Source organism: Labrus bergylta, chromosome 11 (assembly GCF_963930695.1).
Source record: "Labrus bergylta chromosome 11, fLabBer1.1, whole genome shotgun sequence".
Classification (NCBI taxonomy): Eukaryota; Metazoa; Chordata; class Actinopteri; order Labriformes; family Labridae; genus Labrus; species Labrus bergylta.
In genome coordinates, this window is record NC_089205.1 from 13,268,138 (window position 1) to 13,284,426 (window position 16,289).

The following is a 16,289-nucleotide window of genomic DNA, read 5'->3' on the forward strand; positions in this document are numbered from 1 at the left end:
CACATATTTAATATTCTGAATATTTGCATAAAATAATTATTGCTAGGAATGAAGTGTCATTGCAAGCTCAAGGCCTAATGTGTGGTAATTTTAATTTAGGAAATTTAGTCACTAGATATCTGGAATTATTTTTTTCATTTTATATTTATTTCCATTTTTAATGTTTAAGAAATGTCCAAAGGAAGGCCACAGTTCAGAGCCTTGTCTATCAATTGCTCGACATAGGCCTAAACTGATAAATTGGTACATGTGTCTTTCAATAGTGCCAATGTAAATAACATATTTAGTCTAGCTAAGGTGCTCTGACCCCATCGTTTGCAATACTCTGCAGCCCATGTAGCACAGCAGATGATGGTCAATGCTAAAACTTGTTGATAATGCTACATACTCATTTTTAGACTTATCTTTTCAAGAAAGCAAAGCCTTGTGATTGATTTTCATTGGTCATATTCTGGGAAAACACAGATGAATAACAACTATTTTCATTCCAGCTACTATATTAAGTATATCTGGTGCTTCATCACGGATCAGTGAATGTTTACTCTGTTTTAAACATCCTGTATCTGTTAGACTCTTCTAGTTTGTTGTGCCTGTGTTGTTTTTAAAAGTTTGGTCCTCTTATATATCACTAGGTAAATACTTGAAATCCCTTACAACATGATTCATCACAGTACAAACAACACAGTTGAATCTGCACCTCTACAAAAGAGTCAGAACAAAACTTCATATTTTGCTGGGTGTGGTTTCTCCAAAGATTAAAGCTGCACTTAAATCACACAATCCACAAAAAAACCCAATGTGCCGAGGAGTAAAACAATTTCATGTGGAATAGATTTGGACTAGGTCTTACCATTCACACGTAGCTTTAATAATGGTCAAATTGTGGCCTTCTTTTCAAAGATATTAAAAAAAAGAGCCCATCCCTTCACTTTTTTATTCTACATTTAATATGATGAAAACAAGGCCCTGTACAATCCACCTTTGCAGTGAGTACAATAATTATTTTACAATTTGTACACATTAGAACATGGTGCTGGACTGGTTCCACCCGTTCAAAATGCAGTCGAGAATGGAAAAATAAGTCCTCTGTAACCTGCACCACAAGAGAACCTTCCATTCAAAGAGAGGAAATACATTTTTTGGCCTTCATACAGCAGGCCTGAAGTGAAAAATGTGTCACGAAAGACCAAACACTGTTTATGGAGCTTTTGTGTGTCATATTCCTCTGATCCATCTGCTGGACAAAAGCATGCTGTGAAGCTACAGCTCTTCAGCTCTCTAAGCACAAGTACAGACCTGGCTAAAATATTGAAAATGACATTAAATATTTTGGCTATGTGAGGTGCACTTAGTTTTTTTTTTAATCAGATATTAAAACAACCTCAACAAAAACCGACAGAACTGCAACACAAGTTAAGCACTCCATGATTGCTCAAGTACTCAAAATGGACCTTTACAGTTGTTGTAAACCAGGTCTGTACCAGTTCACACTTCCACCTCTGCTTTCAATTTAAAATCCTCTGGGAGGAAAAGGCCAAGAGTGTCTGTCATCCTGTACAGCTATCAATGTGCCACAAAAAAAAGAAAGACAAAGAGAAAACAAAAAAAGAACACATTGACACAAACATTAAAACGGGAGTGATTTCAAATATTTTCCTGGTCTCCATGTAGCCGCATGTTCTCTTTGACATGTTCACTCTCGTTCTCGACATCATGTCGTTAATTGTCACAACAGGTTGCCCAAATCTCTCCAAAGGCCACAAGAAACATGATTTAAAAAAAAAAAAAAACTAGATCCCCTCCATTCTTTTTTTTCAGCTGAAGTAATCTTATATTGCCAGAAAACTTCCCCAACTTCCCCAAGGTTTTTTTTAAAACACATTTTCACGGAAGATAAAGTTAAGCTTCCCAGTGTTTCCCAGAATGAATGCTGAAAGCACTTCCAAGTTCTTTCAAACGCATAGCAGTCCACAAAAAAACAAGGCTCTCAGTTGCTTTCAACTCCAAGTTAGTTTTCATTGAATTGACTTGCTTTATGCTACATAAGTGTACACTTTCCGGTCCTCTGGTGTTCGTGCCAAATATTCCCGCTCAATGAGTCCTTCAATGCGCTTCTTGATTACTACGGGACTAGGGAGAAATCGTGCTCGCAACTGCTGCGTTACCTGCAGAAACACAAACACAGAAACAAGGTCATACTTTTCATCATGTTTTAATTATAATTACACAAATTTTGTTGCCATGAACTGTTGTTTTTCATCTTTTGCTCTCTCTTGTCTTTTTTTCTTTTTGGGGGTGGCTCACTAAATTGAATAATAAACTACTGGAATTGTGGATAAAATGTAACAATTTCAGCTGACTGACCTCTGCTATTAGGACATTGTGCTGCATCTTCTTTCTGGACTTCATGATTCGAACAATGGCAGCTTCGATCTCATGCTTTCTGTCGTCGTCCACTTTCTGTCGTGTCTCCTTCCTCTCTGGGTCTGACTCGCCCTGTTTGGCAGCCACTAGGAAATGCAAAGGGGAAAAAAACACAAGACAAGCAGAATAATTAAATCACTACAAAATGCTTTTTTATTACAGGAGCTCTTAATGCTGACTGTGATGACTTAAGAGGAAAAAGACATACACTACCAGTCAGAAGTTTGGACACACCTGACTGAAATGCATGTTACTTTCTCATATACATTTTTGATCTAAAGGCTTATGCTTAAATGTTTGACACATGTTTCTTATATAAATATAAATAGTGAAGTTTATGCCTACGTATGTATGCATTTCTTTCCTAAACGAAAGTGAAATTAAATGTTTTATTTGTATTGTTTTCATAGCTACTGTTATTCTAAACTGTGGAAAATAGTCAAAATAATGAAACCTTTCTACTAGTAGATGTGCCCTATACAGCTTCCAGTAACTATAATATAATAAGATAGTATACTGTGTAATTTATAATACTCTTTCTGTTGTGTGTCCAGACTTTTGACTGGTGGTGTATATATTCTTTATATGTTCAGATACTGAGATGACAATATAACATGATATCAGAAAACAATAAAACCTATGGACTTCCTTTTCTCTAAAGCCGTTTTCACACACGCACTCTGGATAATATCTAGATATTTACAGGAGGACTTCTCCGGAGATTCTTCCAACTTAGCCGTTCACATATGTTCCTCACAGCTGGAGACTTTCGCTGTCAGAGGGGAGGGGCCGCGGGGGATTAAGACGTGACGTAAATAAACAACGTGGAAGTAGCGGCCATAGCAACAGAGTCCGCTACACGACGCTATAATGAGAATATTTGCCTTTATATCAATGCTATATGTAATCCAATGGAATGACAACATCCACAAAAGAGAGGAGAACAACATACTGACGAACAGAAAACATAATGCAGCCGTTTAATTACGTGCACGGAGATCGTAGTGATCTCGTGCAGACACTTTAGGCAGTCACTGTATTTCAACGTCATTCTCTTTCCATTGGCTCAATTTGAAATCTCCGGAGTATATGCTGCCGCGCTCAGACATCAGCTTACTCTGATTTTCTGCGGATAAAATACTCGGGGTCTGGCCGGAGAAACTCTGGGTAAAGTCTGCGTGAAAAATGCGGCTGTTTGCGTCTACACATAGCCTAAAGAACCTCCGGGTAGCCAAATCTCCAGAGTTTTTCAGGAGAAGGATGTGTGAAAAGGGTTTAAGACTGCAATACAGTTCAGGGTCGCAATGCACTGATTTGTTCTTTATCATCAAAAAGACTCTGCTCTGCATGTGCAAAAAAAATCTATTTTTTTTTGTTTTTTTACAAAAATATAATTTAACCTGTAAAAATACCTGTCTGGATTTTGACACGATGTAGTTTAGAGGTAAACTGGTCATTGACTGTAAACACGTGGCCATTCTCAATCTCCTTGGACTTGGGCTCCTTAGTGAGAACTCTCTGAGTAGGTTTCCCACAGGCCAGAGACTGCAGTGCACGCACCAGCTCCCTCTCTGGGATGTCTGTCTCCTGCTGGATCTCCTACAGAATGGAGGGATTCAGTTTGACACACCAAGCAGAACCATAACAGAGAAAACAGCTTTTCCTGCTGATATTGCAGGTGTTGTTTCAGTTTCTGTGTTACAAAAGGAACATTTTATTAGCCATTTAATACTTTACCTCAAAGAAGGACTTTTCTCTGTTGTTAAAAAGCATGAGGATGGTCATCTGAAAAGTGGAGACCTGCAGGATGTGTTTCCTGGTGTTGGATCCGGTAACCTGAGCTCCTCCCACCACGACCTCTGAGCCATCCTCCTGTTTGCAAGTTGAGATGAAATACTAGACTCTTAAAATATGTATCAGAATCCTCTTCCTCAAAAAATACCTTTTTCCCTTTGAAAGGCATTATAAGAAAACATTTTGTTGCTCCGATGACGCTAATCTTCCTCAGGTAAATTATGACAAGAAAAAAAAAATACATGACTGTTTTCAAATTACCTCTTGGTTTAACGCTATCAGTAAAAACATGTTTTGCATTTATCAAATCATTATCCACAGTGTGCATTATTTTTTGGTATTTACTACATTGTGTTACTACATGTTACAAAGTCTTTTAGCCTCACTTTGAAGAGTAGCATTTAAAGTAAAAGTATTATCAATAGCAGATTCAAAAGACTTTAATGGGATTTTTTGTGATTGAAAAATCTTTTTAAAACATTTAACAATAACTAGAAAAACAGTTCTTTGGCATAATTACGGTAAAAAGTATTTCAACATTTGCTGATATTTAATTTCAAGGCTGCTCATACCTTTTTGATCGTGCCGTAGAAAGTGGCGTTTAGATCTGCAGAGCCCATGTGGTGCTGCAGTGTGAGTTGTCTGCCGCTGTGCTTCCCAAGATAAAACCTGCAAGTAGAGAGGAGTTACTCTGGGTTGAAATCTACAGAGCACACCACCAGCAATCCAACTTAAGTGATAGTTACTACCTGCAAGAGGCCTTAGAAATAGAACTTTCCGCTTAAAGCATCACTCATATGTTTTAAAAAAAAAAATTCATAAACGTTCATATCCAGAATGGGTCAGGAGGTAGAACAGATTGTTACTATGGTGATCGGTCTTTAACTGTACCATAAACATAACATGGCTTAAAGACTCTTCCTGTTGTATCACTTTTGGAGCAACTTTGTACAAATGTTGTCACAAAACCATTTTTCTTTTGACAAAAAAGAAATGAACATTTTTTTGCTGAAGTGTCAGACGGACTAACCTTCTAAAGATCTCGAATGCATGACGCGGCGAAGGGGGGATGTTGCACTTGGGTGTTGCTGATTGTGTTGGCCAGTATCCCGTGGTCAGGACTCTCACAGTGAGATCGACTCCTCCAAGTGACACCTGAGGTAAGAAAAAACAAGACACTTAATATCTGATTATGTGCATTGCTGCTGCATACTGATTTTTTTACTGGCATGACTACAAGGCAGAAGAAGAGTAAAAACCTGAACTTATTTAAACAGAAAATAACAACAGAGTGTTGACACAGACTAGGTGTATGTGTTGTTCAACAAGGCTTTAGCTCAAATCAAATCAAATAATATTCATGACTAACATCTTGGATTCAATGTTTTCATTTTCTAAACTAATTTGTTATCTGCTAAACACAAATCACACGTGCTTCAGCAAATTTTAATGGCAGATACAGTCAGGGGCTCTGGTGACAAAAAGCTGCATGACAAGGCAGAAAATGTATTCATGAGATATGGATAGTTAGGCTCATAATTGTTGTTATGCAACAAAGCAGAGCAGCAGTGCTCAGGCAGTCAAGAAGCCATGTTTTGATTACAGATAGCGTGTGATCTCATTATTTTTGATAGAATGAGTTGTGGCGCGTGGCATTTCCTCACCCCTGTGGTCTGTAGATGTTGTCTAAACTCATCCATGGTTGTGTTGGAGATGCTCATATCCCGGAACATGCCCTCCAGCTTAGAGGTGAACTGACAGCCGCACTCCGTCTGTGTAATGAAAACCAGAACGAGGATCAAATTTAGCTTATCAAAATCTATTTAGAAGAAAATCTGAACTCATATGGTGGTCGACTAATCTGTCAATTTGTAAGTGTCATTTGGAAACGGCCTCCTTCATGTAAACTTCCTTTGTACCACATATCCTTCCAACAAGCATTGATTCTCTTAAACAAGATGATGGTTAAAAGGTCAATAATATGCAGTTATAAAAACGTAGTAGACTGCATAAAGTCTTTGAGCTCAACACCTAGATTACATCAAGGTTTTTCATTCACAAAGCATCACGCAAAGCAATCCTTCTTACTTTAATGAAGTTGTTTAAATCACACTCCCGCTCACCTTGAGTTTTGAGATCATGTTTTTCTCAGAGTCATCTGAGACGCTCTTGTTGGTGAGCAGCCTGCGAGCAAGGTGCTGCTTGTAGTACCTCTCAAACACATCTTTCTCCTGCATGAAGCGGAACAGAACCATGGCCTTGTCTAGTATAGACTCCACTTCCTGTTCCGTCAACTGGTAAAAAAAAACAAAACAACATCATCATGAGCATTAAAGTGGAGTCATAATCTGAAAAATAAACCAAAGACTTGCATATGACTTTGACACACAGGCTTCAAATGATCAAACGACTATTTCCAACTTTGTGAAGGACAAGCAACAGAGGGCACTGCTTGTTTGTTTATGTCTCACCCCTTTGACTCCTTTCTTCAGTTTGTCATCAATGAAGAGTGAGAGATACTCCGGTGAGCGAGAGTTAAGGTTAAGGAAGTACTCAAAGTCTCCTGCAATAGTTTGCTTGAAGAGCCGGTCGTTATTGAAGGACTCCTGGAGGAAGCGGTCGAAACGTGACTTGAGGTCCAGCAAACCCTGCAGGGAGGAGAGGAGGCAAGAGGAGAGGGATGATAAAGGATAACACAGCAGCAGTCTGAATCAGCAGCAGCAGCTTAAAACAGTGAGTACAGCTTCTACAGTAGTTGCAGCAGAGGAGAACTAATCTCAACAGTTTAGATATCCTTCTGTTGGGCTGTTTGTTGGTTAAAGAAGAGCCACAACATGAGTTTGGGAGTAGAAGTGCAAAGTACAGAAACTTATTTTACACTACTGCTTTGAAAGTACTGACAGATGAACTTAAAACGACTCTTTGAAAAGGGGGCTTGAATGACTTTGTGTTATTTGGTCAGCAAGGCCACAGGGGTCAGAGCAGTTATTCTCTTGAGATGTTGTGGGAGCATATTGTTGTAAAAGCTCTGCACGCTATAGTGTGCTAAAGCATCCTGTGCCAGTAGTAATGACCGTTTAATCTCTCAGGGTCGATGTTAGGACTGTGCTTCTTCTAACTCATTCACCCAAACATATGTGGTCATATGGTTATAGTTTGCATCAAGAGAACATGTCAACAATAAGGACAGCCAACTCTCGAAGCAGCAGGTTAATTGAAAACTGCAGGTACACATTAATGAGCAATAACATGACTCCTCTTACCTGGATGTAGTCAACAGGATTCTTTCCCTCCCCCTCCTCTGACACAAGGGCCTTGCCTTGCTCTCGAAGGTACGAGCTCATGCACTCACACATGGTCTTCAGCCCATTGGGAACTCTGCTGAACAGCTTGTACATGCACGCCAAATCTGTGATGGATAGCCACAAACAGACACATTATTATACAATATAAAAACTGAAAAAAAGGTCCGAGCAGCTGAGATCTGCAGTAGAGGAAGGTTGATTTGTGCAGAGTGAATAAAAACTGGTGGAGTGTGCTGGTGAAGACATTTTTAAGGGGCATGCATCTTGCCTAAAGCTACAACACTGCAGTCCCGGTATCATCTTTCACCTACTGTAACATTCCTGCAATCTTTTTGTTTGTTTCATCAGGAAAGGATGATCACATTACTGACGCAGTAAGTTATCAATCTCTTGCAATTCACATTAACACGGTTTCTAAAAGTGCAACAGGGATTTCTGCTCCACCCTCTGTGGGATTGATGCATAAACTTGAGCAGGTTCTTGCACATGGCTGCAGCAGTCTTACCGTCCGTCTTGCCATTTTTGAGCATGTGCACCAGGCCAGAGTTTTCCATCTCTACGATCGTCTTCATGTGTTTGGAGATGAGCTCACGTTCCACCACCTTGACAATTGGCTCCTCTGTAGATTTGTCTAAACAGTGCATCACCCGCTCAATCTCCTCATTGATTCTGGCCTCCACCTTCTTTATGTACACACTGGCACTGTTCTCTGCAAGGAACTTTTGGCTCTCCATCTTTAAGAAAATAAGGAACACTTAAAAGCTGAAAATGAAAAGAAGCGCTCCTGAAATTCCTTTTCTATGTATCCAAAATCATCTCTATTTATACTGAATGTTAACTACATCCACCCCAGAATGGGAAGATGTAGCCCAGGTGACAATGAAAAGGGATCCAAGTAAATGATAAACAATAAACAGTTAGGGGAATGACTTCTTACAAACCTGGAAAAATTCTGCAGACATTTCTAAGAAAGGCGCCTCAAAGTCTTCTTCGTAAACCGATCTCCCTTCAAGGCCAAGGATCATTAACATTTGGCAAGCATTTCTAATGGCCCCCCTGGAGAAGCGGAGCAAATGGAAAGGCATAATCAGTAAAAACCGAAAAAACCCACTCTAGACATAAAAAAAAAAAAAACCTTAATATTCATTTCACACATGCTAACTCTTGATTATTTGTACATAACACAAACTCAAAAACTAAAACAAATCACAGAGCAGGAGGCTGAAAGAGATCCAAGTGTCAGTGTCTAATTCAATAATTATCGAAGCAGAATTGATTGTTTCAGATGTACTCGACAGATCTTTTCTTATTCGGGCCAAAACACTGCATCCTGTCCATCTTCAATGATAGATGATAATGATGATGGTGGTATGTTTTCCTTCATTTTAACATTACCAAGTATCATCAAAGTCTTTGCAGATTAATGAGCCAATAAAGTCAAATTAAGCCGTCAACATTAAATGGCAATTAATCAAACCGCCATGCACTCATTCAATCATGGCTGTGAGTTTTTGTGTACCTGTCCACCACCTCTCCCTTCCTCTCTCGTGCGATCATGTCCAGGAGGGTCTGCCGGAGGTGGTCTCTGATGCAGCCGTAACGAACCACCTGATCCCTAAAGATGATAAGACCCAGGTTGTAGACGTTCTCTACGTTGTTCTGCTGTACATATACCCGGTCCTGTGACACACACACAAACAAAGATCAATGAATACATGTACAACATTGGATTAATGAAGTGAAGGGTAGATATGTTTCAGTGCCATCCTTTAATAGATATAAATCGGTTCCTTTCAGCTCTTCATGTGCTTTCTGATTGTGTGCTAAGTTTAATGTCAGTACTACTTCTTCACCCAGCCTTCAGCTGTCATTTATCTTGCATGTGTTGACATTAAAGCGGATCTATCGATAAGATCAGTTGTTAACCAGAGACATTTTTGTAACAGACTTGATCTAATATTGCATGTTTTTCCACACTAGCTCTCTATCTCATATATTTCCCACAGCAGAGTGCTAACACAGGCAACAGGGTTGACTGCCTCTCTACACACATTTTGTTGCTGTGTAGAACTTTTAATATTCCCTGAAAATAAAGCAGTCGTCATCAGCAGTAATGGTGTTCCAGTTGCTGAAGGTCTTATTTGAAAGGTAATGTGTGTTTAGGACTCATTTCAATCAATCAATCAATCAACTCATCTTTATTTGTATAGCACCCGTTCATAACAAATGTTATCTCCAGACACTTTACAAAAAGAGCAGGTCTGAACTGTACTCTTTGTTATATTACAATGTTTAACTGTTGAAGCTCAGCCATTAGCTGCTTCTTACTCCTTTAAAAATATGTGTGCATATGTAAGCTGTGTAGTAAACATGCATTTTATGAGGCTCCATGTTATTGCTCAGCTACTCACCATGTACATCAGTATGTCTCTGATCATCACCATCGCTGTTTGATGGTCATTCCAGGCCTGATTTAAGGTTTGGAGGAAGTTATTGTTTAGGGAGTTGAGGACATCTTCTCGTACCTTTGGAGCAGACAGAGACACATGCATGAGACACCAAGCTTTGTATGTTAATGACCAAGGACAAAGAAATTAAGACAAAGCTCACATAGTTAATCAAGCATTCTCTTATTGTGATCCTGTGTTGCTACTTCTTTAATACCTGTTTTCTATCAGTCAGGCATAAAACACCTTAGTTAAAATTCACACTGCAGGATGACTCAGCACTATAAATGTCTCTGTGGAGTTAGATTCATGAGGACACATCAACCCCCACTTTTATCTACTTCTGCACAGACAAGATGGATTATCTTTTCTGCCTCTTCTCATACACATGATCAACCATCTAGACTAGATTTAAGGAGGGAGGGAAAGTCCAAAAAGCATAATCAGTGATCCATATATCACCCATTATGAAAGTTTATAAACACAACATAAAAGTAAATGTGACTTTACTACTGTCTGTGGGTGCTGTTAAGATGAAGCTACTCATTTGTGAATCTGATCGGACTATTTCTCATACTTATTAATCAAAACATTGTCTCATAAATAGTGGAGCTAGAAGTTATGGTCACTGTCATTCGTTTTGGAGTTACAGGGAAAATGGTAGAAAAGTATAAATAACCATACAAGCCAGACGTTTTGTAGAAATGTAATACTGAGCTTGGCCATGGCTGAATTGACATACATGAAGCCAGGTGGAGTTTAAATCTGTTATTCAGCTCTCATCTAAATAACATTTGATCAAACTTTATTTTTGTTTGCTCCTAAATGAGTCTGCATTCCTGGCTGCTTGGGCGGTGCTGCTAGAAACTGAGATGAGTGTGGAATCTTAAACAGTGTCACTGTACAAAAACATGTCACATCTCCAAATTCTTCCATTGAGAATTATTTTAGATGGCGATAATCAGCAGTGAAGAAAATGGCCAACAATAATTTTAATCAAACAGATAAGTTTACAGATAAGTAACAGAAAAAACCTGGTGACAATTCTTTAAAGCTGATCGATAATGTAAGGTCAATGAATATTAATATATAACCCTCCTGGCTGCTATTCAACAGCAGACTGCAGAGATATTACTCATTGGGTATGTGTGTACTTTAGGCTTCATAGGTAGACAAGGCAATGGTCTTTATGAGAACATTGTGACACTCTAAAACACAAAATTTCATTTTTTAAAAGGCCGGTAGGTAGCTCATTATCTCGAACAAAATTACAATTCAAAGAGCCGTCCTCAAACATTGGTTCGTCCTAGCCAGTCAGAGTAATAGGAAATCAGTAAAAAGGAGATCTGGATGACGCTTAAAGAAAATGTAAAAAATCTCTCATCTTTCAAGACTTAAGTAACATCCTCTGAGATTCTGTTTGCCCTCACTTCTAACATCATGCAACAACACCTCTACAAGACTGCCCATTACGTCTATGGCTTAATATCAGACCATAAATTAAATAAAGTTTATATACACACAAGTCAAGCATTCATGCGTTTACTTCAAGCCTGGATGAAAAAGCAGTCAGATTCTATCTGAAATAAAAGAATTGGGGACACCAACAACTGTGAATATTTCTTGACTTAAAGGGCTAAATAAAACCAGCTGAAGAGGTGTGCCTTTCAGTGCAATATCATTTACTTTGATAGAGAAAAGAAGCACTTTTGCTTGCTGAGGACACATCTGTGTTCAGGTTTGTAATCCTTCTCTTTATGTGAAGGCACCACATGACAGGCAGTTTAAAGATTTACATATGTGGTCACTACACGGATAAATACCTACTAACCAAAGGTGCGTAACCCCAACCAAATTCAAAATGTGCCTCATGTCTTTATATGCCTGTGACCTGTGTTAGTCTTACTTTGTTGATGAGGTGTTCAGTGACGACTTCCCGCAGGCCTGTGTACAGCTTCTCTCCGTGTTTGTGGAGCACCATTGTGTAGGCATTCCTGTACAATTCCTCAAAGCTCAGGCCGCTGTTGTTCTTCCTCTGAATCTCCTGGATGGCATTCTTCAAAAGGTCCCAGATATTGTTGACATACTTTTCATCCATCGTCATCTGAAAAAAAGGGAGCCCCTCATATATTAAGTAACATGATTATTTTGACCAACATTCATGAGTAAGGGTCTTTTCCTAGATTGAAGCCCGTTGGTGTGAGATAAGACAACTATCTATTTAGCTTTGTCCTCTGATTCTGGGCAAGTGGTGATGGTGAGAATAAATGTCCGCCTTGGCCTCCATTAAACATGACAGGTTTCGTAAAGGTCTCAAATGTATCATAATCCTGAAAATATCATTTTAAACTGTTTACCTCGTTGAGAATAAGCCAGCAAAGGGACATTGTATCATTTCAGAAACGATAGCATTCAAAAACCGCACACACTCCCACAACTCCCACAGCTTTGATGCGTGATCACAGATCTTATTCAACAACAAAATCTGCAGACTACTTTTTAAAATATTTTTTATTTGTTGATTGTTTTCAGAATGTGAACAAATATTAAGTAAATTGCCTCATGCCTACCCCACGTCAGTCTCCACTATATGTATGCCTGAACACATTAGAGTGGCTTGTGTTCAACGATTGAATATTTCAGCGAAGCATTACAAAAAAATCAGTCTGCCTCACATCCAAAGGTCATACGTGAACAGCTCAGTTTAAATCCATGAACACGACATATTTACAAAACAATTAACCCTTAAATAACTACACAAGTAAGTATTACTTGTGGAGTATTAACATGGTATTTATAAGTTTTGTAGTAAGGTCAGGGGTATTTTGATTTGGAAGGAGTCTTCTTGTTTAATGTCTCTAAGCTTACTTATAAAATATTCCTTAACACTCATTTTACCCAATAAAGAATTGGGAAAGTAGTTTGGCAGGTCAGTTTTCTGCCAAATTCTCCTGAAGTGTGATAGAAAAAGGTATGGAACCTCCAATCAGCAAAATCTTTGATAGAGTGTCTATGTCTTAACCTCATGCATTTCTAAACGTGGCAAAGATCAACACTAACAAAAACTGTCAAGTCATTATTACTTATCTTCACCCTGCTTCCTACTGCAACTAGGGAAGCTTAAGGGAACAGCAACAATATGTAGGAATGTGCTTTGGCAGTCTCTGCTACTGCAACGCCATCAAACACACAGAGGTTTTAATGCCTCCCCTCATCTGCAACGTGCATTTGTTTACAAACAGAGGGTGCGAAGCGGGCAAATACGGCAAGTTTAGAGAAGCCATAGAAACAGGTCGACTGCAAAAAAATATGACAGCCCCTTGTTTGCAATCTGTTTGCATGTGGATGTGTATTCAACGGTTACCATAATGTCTCTAAGCCGTGGCTAGATGGCTGTGTTGGAGAGAGTAATTTATGACATGTGAGTTGATATAGGTTTGAAAAGTTCCAAACTTGAAGACCGACAAGAGAAAAGACAACTTTCAAGCGTAAGATTTGTTGCATTGCCTCTAGCCGTGGGACAGCTCACAATACATACTTGCTGAGCAGTAGTGTAACCAGTCTGCGACCATCTAACAGCCTGCTAGACAGCTCAGGGTCAAAATGGCTGCATACTGTTTCTTGAAGCTTTCTCCAACATGTAAAATCTGTGCAATATTTACTCTAGTGCGGCTTCTTGACGGACACTGCTGAGGTGCCCTTGAGCAAGGAACTGTACCCCCCCCCGATGCTCGGGCGCTCTTTCATGTGCAGCTTCCTCACTCTGACATCTCTCCAATGGTGCATGTCCATAGGTTCCTATTTGTGTAGGTGTGTGCATTTCATCCAGTGTGTGTGTAGTCGCATGTGTCAATGACACAGTGTAGTAATTTCCATTTGTGGGATTAACAAAGGATATCGTCTTCTACTTTCAGGTGGATATGTCACATAGTGTTGCTTTAATGTAACTAAGTTGGAAAATAAGGTTTGTTGGAAGATTTTGTGAAAAGAATCTCAAATGTGTTGGCAGGTTTTTACAAGTTTACAAACTACAATAAACAGTAAGTGGAAAACATTTAGTAATTTGCCGCAGTCCTTCATTATATTACAATTACTTTATGAAACTTTAGCAATTCGCGCTCAACATTTTTTGTGGACTCAGAACTTAATCGAGGGCACCACAAGTGAGGAGTAACAGTGTGTGTGTGCTGCTCCTTAGCAGACAAGCCCAAACACATGTCAAGATGCTGCTCTATCAGCAAGCCACTGTCAGGACTGGGCCACATTCAACAGGCTCACATATGCAAGAATGTCCTCTCTCTTGTATCAAAAATAAGCTGAGGCCACTGACACTAGAAAGTGATTTAAAAAGGAGTAAGATGTTTCTTGATGATGTACAGTAACCCACTCAGGCTGAAATAATGAGGTCAGTTTAGAAAAAAATGAGGTCTTCTGATGGCTTCAACACAAAATGGGATGTCAGGTGGATAGAAGAAGGTCCCTAAAGCACAGAAACAGGGCTTCATTCTCTGATTGATTAGAAAATCATTCAAAAAAAAAAAACCCACTAACGCAAGGTGAGCTAGTTTGTTGTATTATTAGCAATAGCATCTTTCCACAGCTGTAGTAACGCTGCTGCTTGATCTTGTGTTACAGCTGGACGTTTAGCTGTTATTTCAGAAGACAAACACCAGAACTAGTTAGAGCTCGGACATAAACACGGCATGAATTTCATATAGAAACCCGAAAAAGCAACGAAAACAACAAGTGTCAAGGGGCCAGTGCTAACGTTAGCGTCCAGTCAGGCAGCTAACGTTTGGGGGAGTTTTTATGTAGTTTAACAATCAAAACAAGTGAATGACTAAGCTTCACATTGAACATTGTTACTGAGGAGGCACTTAGACAACCGAGTCAGAGTGAGATTCAATGAACATTCATCGGCTGGACTGTGTTTACGTAAAGGGAAGTGCTGTCTGCTCAGCTGGTTAGCCTGTTAGCATGTTAGCACACAGCTCAGACCACGGAGGTCGAGTCTCCGCCTCCCCGCGGACGGAGCACCTACGTCGGTATGCACTTACAGGAAAGGCCCGTATCCTCATTTTGGTGTCCTTCTTGGTGCCGCCTTTGCTGAGATTGGACATGGTTGCCTCGTCCGTGGGCTCTGTATTCACATGAAAGTATGCTCCACGGGAGGGACGGGATGACTACTGGTTTGAGGAGCAGCCGACGAGCTTTCACTCGACCTCGTAGCTCCGCGTCCCGGCACCGCAAGTTTAATGTTGACAGCCAAACGCCAGACCCGAGAGTTGTTCATACAGCAATGGCGGACTACCTGCAGTTCTCATTGCGCAGAGCTCACGCACTCCAAATCACGCGAGACAAGACTTACACGGACCAACTTTGCCTGTTCATCTCCAGTCTGAAGTTGATATATGTTACAGACAGTTCAGTAGGGCTATTGATATTATAAAAGTTTTTAATTAATAAGTATCATTATTTGGAGTATTTTTACACTTTTTGGAGACATATTCAGTTACCCAACAATAAAAAGTATGCCAGTGTGGAAACTTAATCTTATCACTCAATTACCTGTACTTCAGTTTGATGTAGGTTACCTAATTCTCATATAGTGGATTGTAAACGTTAATTTTATTTTCATTAATTCATGGCCTTTATTCACAGGCAATACTTTAAATGCATAATTTTAGTTCAAGTTAGTTAGTTTCAAACTGTATTGTGGGCTCATGTTTTTTTTTGTATGGGTGGGATATGTGTGTATATATGTGTTGTGTTGTGTGTTTGTATGTATGCTGGCTGCTGGAACACCTCAATTTCCCTGCTGGGATGGATAAAGTATATCTTATCTTATCTTATCTTATATTCTCCCATGTCTCCCATGTTCCATGGTCTCCCATGAATATACTTATATTTATAGCATTTATTTATATTTATAGCATCCCATTAATCCAGCCATATATACCCAATAATTCACTTTTTTCTTTTCTTTTTTTTTTTTAGTCTACATCTGTAAATTTTGTAATTACTGTACATAGCACAGATTCTTGCACCTTCTGCTTATTGCAATTCTGGTGAGATGCCAAACCTCATTTCGTTACTCTATACTTGTATATGTGTAATGACAATAAAGTTGAATCTCATCTCATCTCATCTCGTCTCTCATCTTATGTTAGACCCACAATAATTTAGGGGTAATCTTACTGTCTGGAAAACATACTATCAATTTAATTAAATTACCTTACTATTTCCAACCATAAGGTTTGTTACATTTCCATCAGGGTAAATTATTTATATACCGATCTTCAGCATCATTAGAATTAAG

The 16,289-nt window shown here is 39.2% G+C and overlaps 1 protein-coding gene across 1 annotated transcript; it reads right to left on the minus strand.

The window, feature by feature from the left end:
- Positions 1-920: 920 nt before the first annotated feature.
- Positions 921-15,280, minus strand: cul3b (cullin 3b). The gene is given in 17 exon segments (XM_020641763.3): positions 921-2,165; positions 2,365-2,510; positions 3,837-4,023; positions 4,162-4,296; positions 4,791-4,887; positions 5,249-5,373; positions 5,883-5,990; positions 6,342-6,512; positions 6,690-6,866; positions 7,482-7,627; positions 8,029-8,257; positions 8,465-8,579; positions 9,043-9,203; positions 9,935-10,048; positions 11,877-12,074; positions 15,028-15,144; positions 15,147-15,280. Coding segments are annotated over 17 exon segments (2,475 nt in total). The 5' UTR covers positions 15,264-15,280; the 3' UTR covers positions 921-2,033.
- Positions 15,281-16,289: the final 1,009 nt, after the last annotated feature.